The following is a 15,435-nucleotide window of genomic DNA, read 5'->3' as shown; positions in this document are numbered from 1 at the left end:
CTGTGTGTGTGTGTGTATATATATGGGGGGGGAAATGTAAAGATGTGTGAAGGATTGTCCAATAAGGTGGACTGTACACGCATGTAAATATCTTCTGTAGTCGACATTGCAGAGATTTGCTTTTCCCTGATAACGGTATTTGTTTAAGAAATATGCTGCCTTCTTTATATAGGCTGAATCTGTAGATTAAGTTATACAGAAACGAGAATGTTGTTTCAATAGGCATGAGATAAAGTACTGCGCGTTTCATCGTTTTGTACGGATTTTAAACTTTATAAGAACAAGAATTATCGAACGTCGCAGTTTAGTATTGGCGTTTTCGAAATATTCCGGGTTTTGATTTTCGCCCCCGGAAGCCGGCTGTTAATGACTCAAATGTTTCGTTTTGGCTTAATTAAGCCACAGCTGGTAGGGTCCAGTGGCGGGCTTGTTGGTGACGAAAATGTGTTCAGTGACAGCCGAATAACCATCAGCTTACTGATGGCAGTTGCTGAGTTAGATAACCTGTAATTTTAGTCACTGTTGCCGTTTTATAAAATACGAAATTATTGCAAGGCGACAGGCTGGATTAAACGTGTATGGCGTGTGTTACTCAGAACGAAACGAATTTCGTTCTTAATATTCTTCAGACCCAGTGTTGGATGTATAACATTTTCTCCATGTCTGTTAGAAAATAGCTTTGTTGCGTCTTCAGCACAAAGTCCGAATGAATCCTTGTAACTACATGTGTGTCTCGGTCTATTGGCTCACCAATAATTGGCGTCGATTCGAAACGTGGTTGATGTACAGCTCTGCCTGATTTGATGGCAAAGTAGGCCGAAGCTAAAGCATGTCACCGAGGTGTGAGAAGTTAACAAGGTTTGCCAAATTCCGCGATCGAAATATAAGCGAACAGTTCGTGATGAACCCGCCCATGAAAGTTCCATGATGATGCAGACATCCTCGATAGTCACGCCCACGTCTGCTGGTATTTGTGTCTGCCAGGGATGCACAAGTTCAGAGCTTGACAAATGTATACACTAATGTACACCTTCAAAACCGAAGACCGACGCTGAATGTTGCCAATTATGCACAAAGGGAGAGTTTCTGTACGAAAGATTTGCATACACTCCATCGATACGACGAAGGTAGTTTCTTCATTCCTTTTGCAAGCAACCTTGCGGACGTAAATTTCTCTTTGTTCGAGATCCTCCATATGGAGTTACTAGTTATTTGAGTTTTCGTGTTAAGATTTTTATTCAAACCTTCAGGAAACCAAACACATTTGCATTTGTTAATAATTTCAATATAACTGCCGTTCAGCGAAGAAACTCTACTGTTATAAGTAGTCGTTATTGCAAAAACCAAAGTTATGTTAGGACTATTTTTAAAGGGAGGCAGGTTATAATTCATTCGGATGACCAAGAAATATTGCCATGAGTGGTGACTGCCGGGGTTTATAAGGAGGTGATTCTAGCGCATTTGAAGACGCTGTTGTCATTTGCCAAGACGGGCAGGGGGAACATCAAAAATCCCTAAAATATCCGGCAGCACGACTGAGACTCGAACCGGGTTCCTCCCGAATACAGGTCTTCTCTAGTTTGCTCGGTGGAATTAAGATGTGACATAAAACTTGTGTCTGTTGTTACACTGAATGATGGTAAGAGTACTAGAAGCGCACAATATTCATCAGTCTTATTTGACTGATCACGTAGTCGTATTTTTGTCACTAACCCAGCTGTAGGTACTTTGTGTAAGTTGCCTGTATTTTTTAACGCGATGGTGTTAGTGTAGAACACGTTTGGAAAGCTATATGGGTGAGCTTAAAAATAGAATTCCAGTTACCCGCATGTAGGCCTATTTTAAAATGGCGCTGCCCATGCTGTCGGTGTCCATCATGTGGTTATTACGCTACCCTTCTACTCGTTCATCATGGCGTCTTGTCAAATTCACATCCTGCAGGAGGGGGACTTCCCCTCGACCTCGAAAATGTCTGTCGTTGCCGGCATGGACGTGATTGAATCCAGAAGCCCGCTTTCGTTCTTGTTTGGCTTTGCTCATTTCGGGCTCACCGAAAGTCGGTTTTCGGTCTTCAAGAGTCGTGGAATGTTGTGTTTGGTTTTATAACAGGTTAGTCTAACTTTGGTTACGGACTTTAACTAGCATAACCAAAGCTAGCCGTAACGAAGGTACAGTAGGACCCGCGTACTGACGCACAGCATTCTTGCGACCGAACTCTCTACTAGGAGATGACATCATTGGAAACATCCGTTAGTTTTTAGTATCATTTCATTTGCGTTTGAAATTCGTGTGGAATATTTAATCATTTATTTTAGTATTTAAAGCGAGTTCCTTGCTCTGGATAGTTGGGCAGCTGAAAGGGAGTGGGGGTAAAGTGGTCCTTATCTCGCCCTTACCATCGCTAGAGTGCTAGAGCAGTGGCTGAGATAACGCGAAGTGGAAGACGCTATAGGAGTAGTTGTGGTGGCTTTCGCTTCTGGAATATATTTTCGTTCTTGCGACAACCAAACTCGATACAAGTACAGCCTACAGCCTTAGCTTGTCTTGTTAATTCCGTTTCATGTAGGTTTCGTATTTGTTTTTTCTTTGGGGGGGGGGGGTGTTCTATAAATGATCCTGTTCGGTTTAGTTGTTATTCTTCCGATCCGAAACTTTTTGACAGCTTCATATTTCAGATTGATTTACTTTATTTATTCTGTTCGGTGAATTTGATGTTGATATACGCTTCGTGGATTTAATATAAACCATTGTAACTTACTGAGAGAAAGAATGAAAATTAAAGGTTAAGGATGTAAGCTGAAAATGGTTCACATTAAAAAAGATGACAAATCAGAAAAATCCTGGGTCCGATGCATGTTGGGCAGAAGAAATCACAGTGAATTTTGTTGTTGTTAAAAAATACGCGTAAGAAGAAAGAGCGAAGCACGAATTGTGTTTGTTCCTTGCGCGATCTCATTATGGGCTGATCAGTTCCGTCCATTGTAGACGAAATGTTGGACATGTTTCAAAAGACCTGGCGACGAACCAGGGCTTTCGGTGTTCAGTGTACTTCGGAGAACAGAGGAAAGAAATCTGCCATACTTAAAAGACCTGATTCTTTTTAAATACTTTAGAACCGTTGAAGGCTATATTGACATGCATCAAAGACCGTTCTGATTCAGTAGACGTCGTAAAACAACGGTGAAGTTAGAAGGAGGTTAAAGAAATGGATCTGGCACTGTACCAACACTTGTAACCACGCTCAAGATTCGCTGACCTGTCACCACTCAAATAAGTCGTACAGTCAGAGCTAGAATTAACCGACAACGGCACTAGATCGTAGTTTAAACTGAGGGCGGGGCGAAAAGAAGAGATCTGTACCAGCTACAGTGATCGTGATCAGGAGGCATGTCCGTAGCTTCTTAGATCTACGAGGTAGAAAGTTGCTGCTTATGTTCTCGTTCAGCCCGTCGCTGATTCTCTGATCTCCCATGTCTGGAGAAACAATAACTGATCTCACAGTATCTAGTATGTGAACGTATTAGGTTCATATGTAGTTTTCGATGTTGAAACTGCCAGCAATCAAATAATTGTATGGAACTAGGTAGGCCTGCAACATGAAACTGGTATTTTTCACCCACTTTTCCTTCCGGTATTTCCCATGTATTTTAATATGGCGACAATAAATTCTAGGTGTAGATTAGCGGATATAACAAAAATGGTTTCATGTATAGCGGCGAATTACTTTTACCAGACCAATGACCATCAGCTTCTATGTTATTTGGAGATGCATTTGGTAACAAATTCCTCGCATGTTACACTCGTCAGTAATGATGAATTATGATAAGATACGTTAGGCTAGCAGGAGAGTTGAGAGAAGATGATACATGCAATGAATTCGGAACTGAGAAAGCTGTTGTAAACGAATTCTTGCGGCGGAACGCCAAGCCGAAGCGAATTCCAGAGACTGCACACGGCGAACATGAACCCAGAAGACTGTAACGCTGCCAAAAGTAAGTCTAAAGACTGACTCGGTCGGAGGACATTCCGAGGATGTACTTACGTGGTCAAAGCGAATTCTGGACAGTATGAATTCTGGACGCAAAAATCGACCACAACTAATTCTTGGGACTGCACGTGACCTGCTTGAGTCATGAATAGAAAAAGCGAATTGTGTAGAACTAGACTGTATCGGCCAGCAGGATGCATTAGCCGTAGCGAATTTAAAAGTTACACGTGGGACAGCGATCTGTAGCATCTGATCTGCGTTCTCGCCCACAGATGTGGGATGTAGGAATGTTCGTACACAAAACTCATCATTGATGATATAAGAACACGCTTCCAATTAGTTTTAGTAGCGCGTGACGTTCGCGTGTGTGTTTCCGGTCTGTGGGTGTGCAGAAACAAAAACACGAGCATTTAATGGAACACATGTGTTTTTCCTCTGAGTCTGGTAAACTGAAAAGCAAGGAATGATTGAAGAATTGAAAACGGTAGGTATTCTGAAGCCCAACTTCCAGCCGGTTGTCATTGGAGTTATATAGCAGTTGTCGGCTACACAAGATTTCGAAAAGTTTACATCCGTGTTTGTTTAGAGAAGCCTTTGGTATGTAATCGAAATGGTAAACATTTTCTTTTCCTCACACCTCTAGGCCTGTAACTTACTGGTTTTTGTGTACCTGGAACAAGCAGAAATAGAAATACTACCCGTAAGCTATTAGGTCTGTACTTTGTTTTTAAAGATACGATATTGATGTGGTGTTTTCTGCTGAACGTTTCAGGGTACAGATTTATAAGGACATACTTGATCATAGGACGTTAGGGATGTGACTGTTTAAACTGAGTCTTATTAAAAAGTTGATAATTATTCAGTTTGTCAAGACATTACGGAACTCGGAGGTTCCTACCGTGTTCATAAGGGCAGCTATTTATCTTAGTTTCACTTTAATAATATCCACCAGGTCTCGGAATAGGTATTTTTCTTTGGGTTTTTTTATCATTGTTGCATTTATTTTATTTTTCCTCGATGATTACTGCGTTCCCGATGTACGATTTAATGACAGCAAAAGTAGACTTTATTTGACTAAGATTGAGCATCATATGAGTCTCCTCGTTACACAGACTTCATCCCCCCCCCACTGGCACTTCCTCTGTCTCAGGTGCTTTGTTATGTCAAAATGATAATGACGTGTTTTGAATTTCACAGCTTGGCCCTTGAAGCCGAAGCTCGTCTTAAGAATTTATGTAGTCCATACCGCAAATTAAACATATCTTCAGCATTACAAACAATCTTTTGTTTATGGAAGTAATCGCTTTTTGCACCGAGAATCATAAAGGCGCCATGAATAGAAAATGAAGTGTTGATCGGGGCGTTTTGTTATCACTGGGCTGTAAGGGATTAGTATTGTTTGTTCGCGTGTTGTGTTCATACGTAATGCAACTGTTAACACGACTGTACGGTGATGTCTTATCGACTGACTTTAAGTGGGTCACACTCTTCTTACTATGGTTCAGTGTAATGTCAAGTGTGACCGGAATTATATGACGTAGGCATCCGTATAACGCTGGATCTGGTTAATTATTGGCTTTCATTATCACAACAGCTCACTACAATGTAGATAATGGAGGCAGTACGTTTCTCCGAAAGTGGAAAGTGTGATTGTCTTCATTCTCTACGTAGTACGTCTGAGGTTTGATTTTTTTTATCAGCGCACTATTTTCAAGAAATTTTACTTTAAGTTGTTACCTCACAGCAAGAAGTCTTGTTTGGTAAGGACAACGCTCTGTGGTCGAAGTAAATGTTCTTCATGAAATTATTAAGTTGGTTTAAAATTATTATTAACGAGCATTGCCTGATAAAACAAACACCAGTTTCGATGCAGTGCAGGCCTCTAGGTTTCCAGTTGTGATCGTAGTGAACGATCAGCAGCCCCGAAACCTTCACATGCCTTTGGACACGTTCCTGAGCTACTTCAGTTAAGGCAACAAACTCAGCCAACCTATTTTAGTTCCAGTTAAATATTTTTGCGGTCCCAGTGGTTATTTCTGCCCGGTAGAGATGACATTCAAGATTCAGTGTTTATTTATTAGAAATAAATTAACCGAACACCAAGAAATACAAATTAATCTTCACACTTCACAGCTCAGCTACCATCAAATGACAGTCCACTTCCCATTGGAAGTAGTGCCTCTTCCCTCCCTTCCGTTGGTTAGCCATTGTCATTCGATTCACACAGCATGCCAGGCAACAGTATTTTTCTCCCATTTTAAATATTTAAGTCTGTGACATTTCGGAGGTCTAAGTGTAATAAATTGTCTCGCTCGGACTGTGACGGCCAGTACGCGGTCACGAGCATGTGATATGCGCCAGTAGATCGGAAAGTTCGGATAAGGAAGTGTTTATTTTCGCAGCAGTTTGTATAGAAATTGAGGCAAAATATAATGTGGATGAACGACATATTTGTGTGAAAACATAACGAGGTGGTTTTCATCCGCTATTTTAAAGACCTCGTTACGCGAGAATGCTGATTTAGCCACGAAATCAAGCTGTCTTCGGTCTTCGGGCTGTTGATGTGACTTCTACTAAAATCGGTAAAGGCGATAACAGCCGAGAGGCTTGAGACATGGGAAAAATTGCGTCCTTCCAGTGTGAATGCTGCTTGTCCTATCCCTACGATTCCGATTCGAGGTGCAGTTTTATATTTGGTGTTAAATGGCCTGGCGGTGTCCGGTCTCACAGTGTGAACCAGCCTTAAACGAACAACGTTATCAAGATCTGTCCGCTATTTTTACACCTGACGTAAGTTTTATCTCCCGAACGAACGTAAAACTGTGACGTGATCGTGTCAGTTCTCTGCGATCTGGCGCCATCGGCCTGGTATATAGACCGCGTCTTATGTGGGCTGCATACGTAATGGTTGTGGACCTTGGTTTTTGTAGCGGTCGTAGTAGGTAAGCTAACACAACAGGGCACGATTCGGTGAATCGCTGTCAGTGTAGGACTCGTAAACTATTTTTATACATGAAAATGTCTGCCTTCTGGGATGTCGCATCGTACAATTTGGGAACTTATGTTTCAGATATGTTTACTGCATCCATCGTCAGGGTGATGCATGCGTTTTCCCACATATTTAACTGTTCTGTGATATCATTACCAGTGTATTTGGACTTTACAGGAAGTCTTCTCTAATATGGTCCACTCTTGTTTGTAAGCAAAGCAAACGATCTATTGTTTAGTAACGAATTATGATTGATTATGTTAAATGGAAGGAAATCGTTTACTCGGTTTCTTTTGAAGTTTGACCTCTAATTCAGATATTATATTAATAATAATAATAATATGTATTTAAATACAGTAGAATTCCGATTACCCGACCTAAACGGGACCCAGGGACAGTCGGACAATCGAAAATGTCTCCAGCCTTAGTCATGATCCCTGGTTACTGAAGTAGTACCGAATTACACTCGAACTCGTTTATAACGAGCAAACAGTCATTAGTAGAGGTCGGTAGTAGGCCTTTGTTGCTGCCCTGAGAGCGGAAGTTGATGCGTGTGGTCATTGTTGAATATCAAGATGTAATAGGCTTAAGTTGTTATTCTGTTTGTGGGATATATAAATCTGTTTTCTATCTCTAGATTGTAATTTGTACACACCTTAATAAACATTAGACCCAAGAAGAGTTACAATTGTGTAGATAAGAACAGTGTTTGAGTTGAACTTCTTATCTCAACAGTTTCATGTTTTAATGTTGAATTTATTACGCCTTGTTATTTTATCGGTCCCTGAATTAAGAAAAGTTTTATAAACGTTGATCTGGTAGAGTGATTGAATTTGTGTGTTTGCACGATTTTGAATACTGTTTCTTTGTTACAGGTAAGTGTGGATGATAATGGCGTTACGTCTCGCAGCCTGTGCAGTGGTAATGTAGCGTACAAATTCTAATTAGTGATAAGTGATGTCTCCATACCCCTGCTCCAGGAGGTTGTCGCGATAATTGCATAAGCACGTTGCGCCAGAAGTTTAGACTGCGTTAACAAGGGCACACTCACTAAAAGTATTCCATTTGCACCGGAGGTAATGCGCTATATTATACGTCCTGAATTCTCTCTGTAACTTACAAATTAATTAACTTTGTTGTGTAGTGAGATTTGAGGTTCTGGGGGATGCGAGTATGAAGATGGCTGTCCTCTCGGTTGTTGCATCAAGTGATGTAATGGGAACAACGTGGCGGAACAGTTAGGTGACGCCCATTTAAACTCATGCGGTGGTTGTTAGGATATAGTTCCTACTGAAATGGTTCATGGCTTCTTTAGTTTTAAAAAAAGGTACGTCAGCCTTCAACAGCACGTCACTTCGTCATGTTATGATTCGTACAAGGTTCTGTATTCATTGTTATTTGAGCTCAGTAATGTATTTATCAAGTTGGTCTACTTTCTCGGATATCAGCAGGGAATTTAAATTTGGCCCTGTTTCATAAATATGTAGTCCGTTGCAGGCTCTTGTTTTCCTTGATTTCAAGGAAAGCTGCTAAAAGGGACACTTTATTTTGTGATAAAAAAAACTGTTTTGGACTCTTTGACCATCGTATAAATTGTAAAATTACGTTTCGAAAGCTGGATTCTGCTTCCATCATCACATAAAACCGGAGGGGAGGGGGGAGACGAAAGAAAGAAAACTTGTCTAATGGCCTCCTTGTAGAGCTGCCCTTAGAAGTGAAATGGAGCCCTGTTTGTTGTCTAATCAGAAAGTTATGTTGCTGCTATAAGCACTTTACTTTCATTTATCCTCCAGATATCGGCAGCAACCCCTCAGTTTCCTCTGTAAGATGCATATATTACAGTATTAGATCATGGTGCCCTCCCCCGCGTTACGTTCCCCTACCGTTTTCGTGTCGCTCCGATTTCTCCTGTTCATAACTGAACTTTGTACCGTGGCTTTACTGCGTCTGGAAGAACGGTATCCAGACGAATATGTATGTCCTCAGTTGAGGATGTTTGATTAATGAGGTTAAATTTGACGCAGTTGTAAGCGTGTTGGTTATTCGAGACGATCAGCACATTGAACAAAACAAAAATTGAAGATGGTTGTCTTCTGGGGGTGTTGTTCCACGTGGTCTGGTAGAAGTTTACTGACGTTTCCGAGATTCTTACTGCCTCCATCAGGGCAGTGAGTTTATCTGGGGAGGTAGGAGGTACCTCTGAAATTTAGGTCAATTTCTACGATACTACACGGCTCAGGATCCCAGAAGACGGTCACGTACACTGCCACTGACGTGGAAGTTGATTCGCCCCAGTCGCAATGACGGATCCGATCTCATGAAACGGTCCACTGCTAGGCCATACCCGACACCCGCTGCTTTCTTACTGCACCCTGCGATGGCTCGAATCCGTGGCAAGCGGTACCTATACCACGCACCGAGGACGGAGTTCCACATGGCAGCAGAATCTGACCCCCCCCCCCCCCCCAAAAAAAAAAAAGCACGGCAGCCGAACACGCAAAAACGCAATTAATGTAACATATCCCAGCATGAATCAGCCTTTGGGCTAATGAACAATCTGGGGATTGTTAAAGCGTTTTTGTTCCCACACCATCGTCCCTCTTGCTTGTACACCCGCACGCCCCTAAATCGATGGTAACAATAGACAGACTGGACGGCGCCTACAAACCTCAGTTCCCTTATTTCGTTGTCATAGAAACGAAATCGTCCCCTCTCGCTCTCTTTTTTTTAATGGCCTTGTCCCTGTATCCTCCGGATCTGATTCCCTCATGAATGTAAAGCCGTTATCCCGATGGTTCCACCGTTCAATAACAGCACGATAAGCGTTCTTGGGCGACTTCTTTTCTTATATGTCAAAAAACAACGCGCAACCTGATTCCTTTGTTCGATAGCTTGATCGCTTCCACGCCAGAGAGAGAGAATGCATTCGTTCTTCAGATGCGACACGCTTTTCGCAGTCGAAATGTTTATGACACTGCGAGCAGGTGGTACATATAGTTACCAGTGGGAATTGTCTTATTTGAAATTTATCACGTAGCAGGTAGGTCTACAACGAAATCCATTCTCTTGAGGGCCGTATAGCAATTGTGAACGATGTTACGAAGCCAGTGGACTCTTCTCCGTACAAAACCAGGCTTAAAAACAATATTTAATTAATCACGTAGACATTTGGCAACTTGGACCGTTCTCGAGACGAGAGGGAAAGCCAACAATTTCCATGTTCTCTTGTGACTGGCAGCTCGTCTGTCTCATTTCTTTTTTGTATGTGTGAGAGGCAGAGAAGGGGAGCAGATATAAACTCTCTGAGAAATATTTAGAATACCCCCCCACCCCCACCCATCTCACTTTATGAAGTCGAGCAAGATGGTAGCAGAGAGCATTCCACGTATCAGGCTATGTATGGGAGAGTCATCGGTTCGAACTGTCTTTGGTATGATTATTATATGCAGTGAGACATGAAAAGTCACTCACTAGATGTGTGCAGACCACTTTTAAAGAAAATTTCCCCCAAAATTTAAAATCGATCCTACTCCAGGTGGAAGTATGATCACCCCCTGATGATGGAGGCAGTAAGTTTCTCCGAAACGTCAGTCACTATCCACCAGACTACACGGTGCTACGTCTCGAAAGACAGCCGTGAGAATCTCATTTCTTTGTTTGAATGGTGTGGAATCCTGGGCGTGAGACCTAAAATTGACAGGAACTAGAAATGTTCGCGCAGTTTTGGGCAGGAAACGAGTGGAAAGAAGCGTCTTAGGAGACGAAAATGTAGGTGGTAGGTTAATATTATAAGCGTGAACTGGGCTGAACTGGTTCAGGATATAGTCAGATGACAAGTGCTTATGCCCATGTCTTAGTAATTTTAAAGGCTTTATTTCTGAGGCAGATTTGTGGCGTTTCATTTAATTTACATGTAACCAATTGATGCACGTTTTTTAGAAATGTGTCTTTGCTTATACGTTGTTTGTCTCCGTCGCTTGCGTTATGGGACCAGTTTTCATCTAAAAAGTTGTCGTCTTTGTAGCACTGTTGGTGTTGATTACCCTTTGTGATACCGAAACACTTGTGCTTTAAAAGTGAGAGAAATTTCTGTACACCGGGTAGAATCCTGAATTGGAGGGTTGACTTGTTCAGGTGAAATCTGACCAGTCATCAACAAAAAGACAGCCGGTGTTTCTTGCGCCTCGACATAGCATTTTTGAGAGAGCCTACACGGAAACGTTGAACTCTTAAATACTCTTGCAGGACGAAATGCTGTGCCAAATGGTTGCAAAATGCAAAATTAATGTTAACGGAGCTGTTACATTCGAAGACCGGGTGAAGTGGATAGCTTGATGAGTCGTAAAGAATGCGCCATCAAAAATTGTACAAATGTTATGTTATTTCTCATTGTGATCTTCACTGGGAGACGAGGGGCTGGTATTTCTGTGACGTCAGTGAGAATAAAGAGCTTTTTTTTTTGCGTCACTGAGTTGGGGTTCTGCCTAGCCACAAAGACAGCGGATAGTTACGTTATCGCCTGGTTCACTTCAAGATACAGGCTCTTCCTTGAAAAAATGGGTACTTAGCGGATAAATAAATTCTTTACTTTCATCGAACTCGAAAGTTTGTTACAAAAACCCACCATTAAACCCTATTGTGAGACAGTTGAGTCCAGTCCACTCTACTCCCTTCATATCCTGTTTATCCAAGATCCATTTCAGGTTTTTGTGTGCCAAGTATTTTTTTCTCTTAGGGTTTTTACATCAAAATTTGATATTTACTGCGCGCGTTACATGTTCGCCCATCTTGTCCTTGATTATTTAAGCTCCGAAAGAATATTTTAGTGAAAAGCACAAATTATGAAGCTATTTATTATATAAAATGCGTATGGTTCTCCCGCGTTATCAGCATCCCTTGTAGTCTTCTAAATTCTAAGCATTTTCATCTCCGTGTGTAGGCTTATTGATTTGATAATATTTCGTGGAGCTGTTCGGTATGAAATTTCTCCTCCTACCCCCCTACCCCCAATCATCCTGTTGCTTCTTGGAGGAGTTGCTTATGTTTCAGAAAGTTCGTCGAGGGTCACTACAGCACGGCGCATCACAGTAGTTTTATATTTATTTTCTGCTGAGCAGCGGGCTGACCATCGACAGTTGTCGAGTGGTCCTGGGAAGAAATAGTTTTGTAATTATGGCCCTGAAGTGTGGTATATCGGGATCTCACCTCTGCAGTCCGGCAACTTCTCCGACACGTGTGTGTTGCGTGTAGTGTAAACATTTGTGCCAGGCGGAACTGCGTTATTTGGGTGGGGGGAGGGGCTTAGATAATACGCGGTTGTTCTTCCAGAGCTGTTGTCGATAAGACAAACCATTTGAAATTGGAATCCTTAATTTAGCGTGGTCCAACCTTTTGATGTTATGTTAGGTAAACTTCTACCAACTACGCAGAGCAACAACTCAGAAGACAGCTGTCTTCCAAATCACTTTCTTTATTACATAACAGGCATGCAGAGTTAGTAAGGAAATGGTGTTAGCTGCTGCCCAAACATTGACCTAACCATAAGGTGTCTTTCAGCATACAAACGGCTTGCATCATGTCCATATTTAGTCATCTCCAGGCTTGTTTCCAGAAGGTAAACCATGTTGTATGGTGCAGAATTCTGCGTGTCTGTTCAAACCTAATAAATTTGGTTCGTCACAATCATGACTGATCAGTGTAGACTGGCTTTTATTGTTATAACTGTGATAAGTGTAGTAAAATAATAAATGTATATGGGTTTTATTGTTATTTGGTAAGTATGCATATGGTTTTATTGTTATAACTGTATTGTAATAAGTTTTACACAGTTGATTGGTTCTTATGAAACTTTCTTGAATGGCCATACTTTTAGAGGTCACTCTTAAACCATGCTTCATAGATTTCTTTTTAAAGTCATATGGACACTGATGAACTTCACTCTGTTGATCACATTGGTTCTGGAGCCCACTCAACTGTGATACAGTTGGTACTGGGGGTTATTTATGTGGGGGTAAAGGAACCAGAGCACAAAGCTGTTCATTCACCTCTGCCTATTCCAGAGGAGCACCGACCTTACCTCCATTTCCCCTGCATGCTTTCACGGTATGATGCTTAGGATGGGAACAACTTTAGTTTTTTATATATTTTTTATCAGTAATAATAAAACAATGAAAATATAAAGTTTTCTACATATACAGAGAATGCATGATGATGTGTATGTACCATACAAAGATTTATATACCATAAGGGTTTTTTATCACCGAAGTAAATAGGCTGAAAGTGTTGTCTTTTTTTTAAAAAAAATTGAATTTAATTGATGATTAAGAAGGTTGGAAGATCATCAGATTTTTCATTGTAAGCAATTGAGGAAAAGTAAAATAACCTTAGTGTCATCAACCAGGAACTTCCTCGAGTGCAAGACAGCAGTCTTGGTTGAATCACCGTTCCATGTTGCAGTATAACATGTTCACACCTATCTGTTTGTCGCGGTCCCGGTCGAACCCATGTACTGATGGGTCGTGAATCCTGCTAACCACCAATGCACACCATGCAGAATGGTGTGTACTGGATATGAAAAAAACCTATCTGTTTAAGTGTACTTTCACCAGTCTGGTTAAAGTATGACTCATAATACTTTATATGTGTTTGCTTCCTGACATAAATAGAAAATTTCTGTGTTTATTGGTTCTGTTCATCTATTAATATTAAAACAGTGGCACTCTGTCTGTGACAGCTGTGATGCATTCTCTCTGTTTTATGACACAAATGTTGTCTTCAGAATGATGGTAGTCATCATATTGATATCATCAGGATGCTTTCTTAATTTTATGACTGATATACTTCTTATCTTCCAATGTCTGGTAAACATTTTTATGGAGTAATAAACATCACCATCCATTTTTTATGTTTTACTTAGATGGAAGTAGCCTGAGATACTGTCCAATCTCAAAACACATTAAAAAAATTGAATATTTAGTAATTACTAAGCAGTTTGCTTCATTTTCTGTTTGTTACAGGCAAGACATTCTGCCAGAATTGTAAGAAAAAGTGTTCAGGGGAGGTTCTGAGAGTTCAAGACAAATATTTCCACATCAACTGTTTTAAGTGTCAAGGTAGGAAGCATTTATGTATAATCAATGCATGATGTGGGATGATTTTTTGCCTCTCTTAAAACCATTCAGGTTCTTGTGTGTCTAATGGCTACTTTGTGTAAATGTTGGGCTAATATGAAATTATTCAAAAAGCAACCCAAATCAACATTGAGTTAACACAGAATATGGTTGTGTTAATCTTGCTATGTATTTCAGTAATTTTATGTGGTCCAAAGTACACAGAAAGTGTTTATGAATTCTTTCTGTGAAATGTATGCAAATGAAGATTGTAATAGACTGCAATTAGTGTGTGTGCGTGCGTGCGTAAAGGCATATACTCCTTGGAGAACACCTTTCTAGTCTCGGTACAAATTTAGTACCGAGAAATTGTCATAAGCAAGTTACATCTGTCTGTCCATTTCATCACTTCAAACACCAGAATTAAATTGGCCACTGTCACAAAGGAGAGAGTAGTTCCCCAGTGAACAATTAATGTGCAGCACAAAACACAACATTGTGTTATGTCAATGTTGTAGAAGGATGGGTTTTTCTCAGCTGTGGTGTGTAGCAATACAAAGCAAAATAGGGCCATACCGACTCCTTCCAGATATTCACACTCACCATTCATGACCATTTGTGATCATGTATGCTCTACACTTGTTAGTTTACATAAAAACCTTACTCTGGAACCTGGCACATAAAAACTGTAGGTCAGTAACATTCATGCACTGCTGGGTATGATTTCTCACGCTTGAATGGATGCTCAGGGATCATAGCCAGTCACATGGTTTTGTTTCATAAGGAAGTCAGAATTTGCACCTACAAAAACTTGTGTTGGATTGTTGTGTAACACTAAGAAAGCGTAAAGGTGTGTTTCTTTGCTCACTTCCTTGAAGTATGAGAAATGAAGCGAGTAATTCATTTGGGTGTTGATACAGGATAGTTAGAAACATTCTGGCCCCTCTGGTTTTGTATTTTGTAGATAACCTATGCAAAGTAAATTTAGAGATGATGTTGGGAATGATTCAAGTAAGACTAAGTTAAACAAATATTACTTTTTTATTTCTATTTTTAAAGTCAACTGTATTGCTTATCTGTGACTCAGTACATCACCCAAAGGATTCAATACCAAACTCACATAAATTGTGTACTATTTTTCTCTACACTAGATGTGTAACTTATATTACATTGAATGGAAGTAATTGTGGCCTTTTATTTTGAAGTATTATTCTTGCATTGTCTGGAAGGACAAAGGAAAACCATGTAAACCCTAATTCAGGATAATCAGTATTTAGACAGAATTCAAACCTGGAACCTTCAGTAGTATAATTTCAGTATATCTTATCATATTGGAAACAATTCAGCAA

At 40.6% G+C, this 15,435-nt stretch overlaps 1 protein-coding gene across 13 annotated transcripts in view; it reads left to right on the top strand.

Annotated features, from left to right (window-relative positions):
• The window catches only part of Unc-115a (actin binding LIM protein Uncoordinated 115a), a 78,191-nt gene that overhangs the window by 27,780 nt on the left and 34,976 nt on the right, over positions 1–15,435 (top strand). For all 13 annotated transcript variants that reach the window (XR_015532632.1, XR_015532631.1, XR_015532630.1 and 10 more), the window contains one exon: positions 13,994–14,089. Coding sequence is in view for 9 of the 13 variants with exons in the window: in XM_087340616.1 (XP_087196742.1) it covers positions 13,994–14,089 (96 nt within the window). In the remaining 4 variants the exon portion in view is untranslated. The remainder of the gene's footprint in view (positions 1–13,993; positions 14,090–15,435) is intronic.

The sequence above is a fragment of the Zootermopsis nevadensis genome, unplaced genomic scaffold, assembly GCF_977971745.1.
Source record: "Zootermopsis nevadensis isolate Lab colony 2312 unplaced genomic scaffold, Znev_1.0 Znev_ptg000061l, whole genome shotgun sequence".
Taxonomy (NCBI): Eukaryota; Metazoa; Arthropoda; class Insecta; order Blattodea; family Termopsidae; genus Zootermopsis; species Zootermopsis nevadensis.
Note: the sequence above shows the minus strand (reverse complement) of the source record. Positions and strands in the feature narration are given on the sequence as shown.